This window comes from Colobus angolensis, unplaced genomic scaffold (genome assembly GCF_000951035.1).
Source record: "Colobus angolensis palliatus isolate OR3802 unplaced genomic scaffold, Cang.pa_1.0 Scaffold1, whole genome shotgun sequence".
In the NCBI taxonomy this organism is placed as follows: Eukaryota; Metazoa; Chordata; class Mammalia; order Primates; family Cercopithecidae; genus Colobus; species Colobus angolensis.
This window is the reverse complement of record NW_012110918.1, coordinates 16,721,963-16,728,042: the sequence shown is the minus strand read 5'-3', so window position 1 is coordinate 16,728,042 and position 6,080 is coordinate 16,721,963. Positions and strand designations below refer to the sequence as shown.

Here is a 6,080-nt window from a genome sequence, read left to right as displayed (position 1 = left end):
AAAAAAAAGAAAATGAGAGGCTAGTTTATAATCCGGAGATAAGGAAGATCCTAGTAAGTGTTTTCGTATAGAGACCCTTTATAGAGGAAAATTGTGTGAGATTTGATTTCATAAAATGAAAGGCTGAGATAGAGCACTGTGGCACACGGCATAGAAGATGAACCCCTGTTTTATGCAGACAGCTCTTACAACCATTATGGAGACAAAGCGCAAAAGAAAAATAAAAATACTAAGAGGTAATTTAGGCTGGGTGTGGTGGCCAAAGTTGGTGGATCACTTGAGGTCAGGAGTTCGAGACCAGCCTGGCCAACATGGAGAAAGCCCGTCTCTATACTAAAATACAAAAAATTAGCTGGGCATGGTGGTTGGCACCTGTAATCCCAGCTACTAGGGAGGCTGAGGCAGAAGAATCGATTGATTCCAAAAGGCAGAGGTTGCAGTGAGCTGAGATTGTGCCATTGCACTCCAGCCTGGGTGAGGGTGAAACACTGTCTCAAAAAATGAAAAATAAATAAAGGCAATTCAGAGGATGATATACAAATGGGTGATGAATATAAAAAACGTGTTCAGCCTCACGGTTAATGGGGAAATACAAGTGAAAATGAGATAGCATTTTGGCCATTAGATTGGCAACATTGTAAAACATGGATAATATCCAATGTTGAGTATTCTCATACACTCTTTATACATTGGTATAGCTTTTTCTATTCTTTTTTTTTTGAGATGAAGTCTCCCTCTGTTGCCCAGGCTGGATTGTGGAGTACAGTGGTGCGATCTCAGCTCACTGCAATCTCCATCTCCCAGGTTAAAGCAATTCTCCTGCCTCAGCCTCCTGAGTAGGTGGGACTACAGGGGTATGCCACCACGCCCGGCTAATTTTTGTGTTTTCACCGTGTTGGCCAGGCTGGTCTTGAACTCCTGACCTCAGGTGATCCACCCACCTCAGCCTCCCAAAGTGCTGGGATTGCAGGGTAAGCCTCCATGCCCGGCCTAGTATCAGATTTAAAATGTACCTCTCTTTGACATAGTCTACTTGTGAAAATTAGAATATATGACTTTTAGGCTGGGTGTGGTGGCTCATGCCTTTTCATTCTAGCACTTCGAGAGGCCGAGGCAGGCAGATCACTTGAGGCCAGGAGTTCGAGACCAGCCTGGCCAACATAGTGAAACTCTGTCTCTACTAAAAATATAAAAACTAGCCAGGCATGTTAGTACACACCTGTAGTCCCAGCTACTTAGGAGGCTGAGGCACGAAAATCGCTTGAACCCAGGAGGCGGAGGTTGCAGTGAGTTGAGATTGCTCCACCACACTCCAGCCTGGGTAACAGAGCAAGACTCTTGTCTGAAAAACTTGTGTACTTGCTTAAAGAAAACCCAGCAGAGATTAAAACCAAAAAGCTAGTCATAAGGTGCCCTGGTCATGGCAAAAAGCAGGAAATGGGATCCTGCTGAAGAAAATAACTACTTTTGTGTCTATGGAAGATCACAGGAGAGACAGCAGAACATTGTGTCTGCCCCGCCCCACAGGTGTGCAAATCCATACCTCCACTCAGGGTTGAAGCTCCCCTCGGTTTGGGGGTTCTTTAGTTTCAAGATTATCATTTCGTGCAGCTCTAGCAGGAAGGCGTCTAGGCCAATCTGATTTAGGAATGTGCTAAGGAGCTTAGCATCTTCTGGGCTCAGATCTGCTTTGTATCTTGAACTGATTTCCCCAAATGGCTCCTAAAACGACGGAAGAGCAAATGAAGCATTAAAGCCTGCAGGGAGAAGGGAGCGCAGTCCCTCTGTCCGGCGGAGAGGAAGAGACCAGACTTACTTTCTGCAGCCGCAGCAGCTGTTCAGACTTATGAGCAGACAGGAACTGCCAGAGGGCAATGGTGTGTTTTAACTGGCATCTGTTTAAGGCCTGCAGAAGGAACAGAATTCCTGAATGGGGGCTGAGGTCTCACACCCCGACTCATGCCATGCGCCAGGGAGCCTGAGTGCTCTCCACACAGGCATTCTTCTCTTCGTTCTGCCCTGTACTAATGTGATCTCCCTCCTTGTGAAGGCCATCTCTGTCCTATCTACCTTCCCCCCTGTGGCACCTCAGAGTCCACTCACATCACGCAGTTTGCAGGGGCCTCATGTACTCAGTCGCATTTGGGCTCTATCTAGACTGCTGGCATTTCTAGCATGTGTCTGTCTCTGCTGTCCCTGGTGTGTCCTGTTTATGCTGGACTGACTGGGTGAGCGGTTGTTCTTGTCTCCTCGTCCTTTTCAGGAGCGCCTAGAGTGGCGCTCCCTGAATGCTCCTATCCCTTGCAGGAAGCAGGAGACGAGGGTGAGGGGCTGTGCTGATTCCTTTTTCGGCGTGAGACCCACCTTTGACACGTGAGTCGTCTGATCACCCATGCGCAGGACGTCTTGGATATACACATTCAGGTGCATGTTTGGATCCCCACCAGCTGTGCTCAGAAACCCCAGAGTGACTTCTACGACGGACAGCGCTTCACAGGCGTCGCTGTAGGACTGCAGCTGTCCGCTGATGGCACTAATGACCGAGCTGGGGAGGGAGTCCTGGGAAATGAAAAGCAGGGAGGGATGTCTGTGGGCTGGGTTTCTGGTGTCTCACCACCTGGTAAGCGAGCTGAGCCCCTTCACTGCCCAAGCCACGTGTGGGGTCAGCTCTCTAACAGGTGACACTTGGGCGCGCTGTGTGCAGGCAGCTTTCCAGACTTTCCATAGAAATAGATAATGAGGGCAGTGAATCTTCAAACAACCCTGGAGGCCATGGAGACACAGGTCTGCCTATCAATACGGGCATGCAGAGAGCAGGAACAAACCGGTTCCATGGACTTTCCGCTTCAGCAGGCATGGCCATGACATCATTTCTGAGAATCGAACCCACAAGATGTCAATCTGCTTTTACTCTACAAGAAAACCTGCTGATTTGCTGTCTTGCTTGCCCTCTGCAAAGAGCACTGGGCTCTTAAGGAGCACCCTGGGGTCCTCAGGGAGGCCGCAGAAACTGTGGCTCACAGCAAACACCCGGGGCAAGGCTGGAGTAGGCCTAACATGGAGGAAAACACACTGAGAAGGCAGAAAGCCCCACGTAGAGGATAAGGTTTATCAGGATCACCTGCGCCATTTTGTTCTTGATGTCCATAAAGAGATGCTCGTAGTTCCAGTCATGTCTGTATACCAGAGTGGGTATTCCCTAAATTGAGAAAGAAAAAAGGTTTAAAATTAAATCCATTGCGGACATTTCCATCAGATGACAAACAGAATCTGCAGCTGGAACTCCAGCGTAGTGCCGCACTGCCCAGTGTATCCCTCGGCAAACAGCGCCCCTCTCTGTCATTAACCCACCATCTATAGAAATAGTAACACAACCGGGAATCCAGCGAGCCCCCACGGCCAGTTACATGACAAGATATTGTCACGTGATCGTGGCCAGCTTCGCCACAGGAGGTGCTAGGGCAACCTAGCACCTCCTGTGCTAGGAGGGGATATCTGTGCATATCCCATTCATTTATTCATTCAGTCACTAAAGGCACAGACCATGCACAGGCAATCACTCTGCCAGAGGACACGGCTGTGAGAATGAATTAAAAACAGCCATGGGCTCTCACAGTTCCTGGCCCAGTTGCAGGTGGTACCGTACATAAGTACAGTAGATTTGACTGTAGCTGGAAGGAACAAGTGCTGTCCAGGTGAAAGAGCAGAGATGGGAAAGTGCCTGCTGTGTGGCTCCAGTGCGTGAGGTCACGGGATGCAATGCAGGGAAATGGGCTACGTGGCTGGAGGCAGGGCTGGAAGGTTGGGCTAGGCCGAGCTACAGGGCCTCCCACATCAGACAACAGTGTCTGCTTTATCCCGCATGCCGTGAGAGGCCAGGCAGGGCCATCCGGCACAGAAAGAAGAGAGGCAGATGTGGGTTTTAGGCCATGGACTGAAGAACCTGGAGGTGGGGACCAGTTAGGAGTGGCTAGCAGTCCAACTTACAGGATGCTTTTAACTGCAGTGTGGGCTTTGGCAGTCAGGTGAGGACACACAGAAGGCCCAGCTAATTGCACCTGCTGGCAGGTTACCCATGGAGGCTGAAGGAGGAGGGGCTGTGGGGGTGGTAGTGCCATTAACTGGTAGAAAAACCTGGATGATGAGGCCATCAACAGTCAGCTAGGTGCAGTGGCTCACACCTATAATCCCAGCACTTTGGGAGGCCAAGGTGGGTGGATACCTCAAGCCCAAGAGTTCGAGACCAGCTGGGCAACATGGTGAAGCCCCATCTCTACCAAAAAATACACAAATTAGCTGGGCGTGGTGGTGCACACCTGTGGTCTCAGCTACTTGGGAAGCCGAGGTGGGAGGATCGCTTGAGCCCAGAGGTGGAGGGGGGTTGCAGTGAGCCAAGACAGCACCACTGCCCTGCAGCCTGGGCAAAAGAGTGAGACCCTGTTTCAAAAAAAAAAAAAGACCTCAACAGTCCCTTGGGGGACTGAGGTGCAGATGGCCCTGCAGGAGAGGGCTCAGGAGAGCCCTGCAGACCAGACTGCGGGGTGAGGTGCTGCTTCCCTCTTGTGAGAAACACCAAGGGCTGCTTGTTCACAACAGACACACCGACCAAATGAGCAGCAGTGGCGGGAGTCAGCCCTACCTTGAGGCTCAGCCGGGGCTTGCCCTGGAGGAAGCGGCTGACGATCTGCCGCTGAATCTTCTCCAGGTCGAACTCCTGCAGGGTCTGTCTGCCCTGCTCCACCTGGTACTGGCAGTTGGAGAGAATCAGTGGAGTCAGGTCCCGCTCTACTTCGTAACTGATGACGTGCAGGTCAGTGACATCGGCGGCATCCACGGAATAGCTGAGGGGCAGAAAGACAGCGTTCTTGCGGGGCGGGCTTGCGGGCCAAGGGCTCCACGTTGCAGGGAGCTGGCTCCTACTTGATTTCTCACAGTTGGAGCAGAGGAAAACCATACCCAAGTATGGGGTGGGTCGCTGGTGAGAGCGGCTGAAGGAGTGAGTGACTGTTAGGGAAGGGGCTGAAGCTTGCTTATGCCTGCCCACTGGGCTTAGGGACCCCAGGCTGAGCAGGCGCCATTTCCTGTTGGCTCGTGCACACACCCGTTGTTTCCCTCGGAGAGTTTTTCCACCGCGTAGACAATTTCATTGTGTAGGCGAATCAAGTAGCTGACGAGAGCGGTAGCACAGAGGCCCAGGCCCCGTCGGCGTGGCAAGAGGATCTCAAAATCAGCCTCCAGATCCAAGTCAGTGCTGCAGTAGTCTTTGGGTAGGTTGATCTCACCTTTAAACGACAGGGTTATTCTTAAGCAGAGAGGAGTTCCTACTCCTCACAGAATCTAGGCGTGGGGCGGAGGGGTGCAGAAGCCATCAGCTCCACAGAGAGCTGGGTCTCGGTTCTGCCCCTGTATACTAATAGAGTTTCAAATGCTTTCAGCTCCCTTTTGATGCCATATTTAGGGACTGAAGAGGACTGAGGGTTTATTTTCCTGACACGTTATTTTACTTATCCAGACACCACCATCAAAAAGAGACACACATTAAGCATTAACACAGTGCTGGCTGGGCGTGGTGGCTCACGCTTGTAATCCTAGCACTTTGGGAGGCCGAGGCAGGTGGACTGCCTGAGCTCAGGAGTTTGAGACCAGCCTGGGCAACATGGTGAAACCCCGTCTCTACTAAAATACAGAAAAAAAAAAATCAGCTGGGCGTGTGCCTGTAATCCAGCTACTCCAGAGGCTGAGGCAGGAGAATTGCTTGAATCCAGGAGGCGGAGATTGCAGGGAGCCGAGATGGAGCCACTGCACTCCAGCCTGGCAACATAGTGAGACTCCATCTCAAGAGCAAAAAAACAAACATAGTTCTGTGTGTTGACAGGGATGAGAAGAGCCTTCAGACCAGCCTCTCCTGGAATGCTTAGTGGTACAGAGGGACAGGACACTAACCGTTCGTCTCAAGTGATCTCCTCAGTTTGTTCCATGTTGACAGGAAGATTGTGATTCTCTTCTGAAGTAGCTGCCTCAGCCCCTCTGTTGAACAGAATACTTTGTAAGAACCGTATGATAGCACCCCCCCTGCAAGG

The 6,080-nt window shown here is 51.2% G+C and overlaps 1 protein-coding gene across 1 annotated transcript in view; it reads right to left on the bottom strand.

Moving 5' to 3' along the window:
* The window catches only part of RNF213 (ring finger protein 213), a 148,406-nt gene that overhangs the window by 2,642 nt on the left and 139,684 nt on the right, over nt 1-6,080 (bottom strand). Inside the window, exons 58-64 of the mRNA XM_011933207.1 lie at nt 5,944-6,027; nt 5,102-5,282; nt 4,640-4,841; nt 3,122-3,199; nt 2,365-2,559; nt 1,817-1,906; nt 1,544-1,722 (exon numbers count right to left, since the gene is read on the bottom strand). Coding sequence (XP_011788597.1) covers nt 1,544-1,722; nt 1,817-1,906; nt 2,365-2,559; nt 3,122-3,199; nt 4,640-4,841; nt 5,102-5,282; nt 5,944-6,027 — 1,009 coding nt within the window. The remainder of the gene's footprint in view (nt 1-1,543; nt 1,723-1,816; nt 1,907-2,364; nt 2,560-3,121; nt 3,200-4,639; nt 4,842-5,101; nt 5,283-5,943; nt 6,028-6,080) is intronic.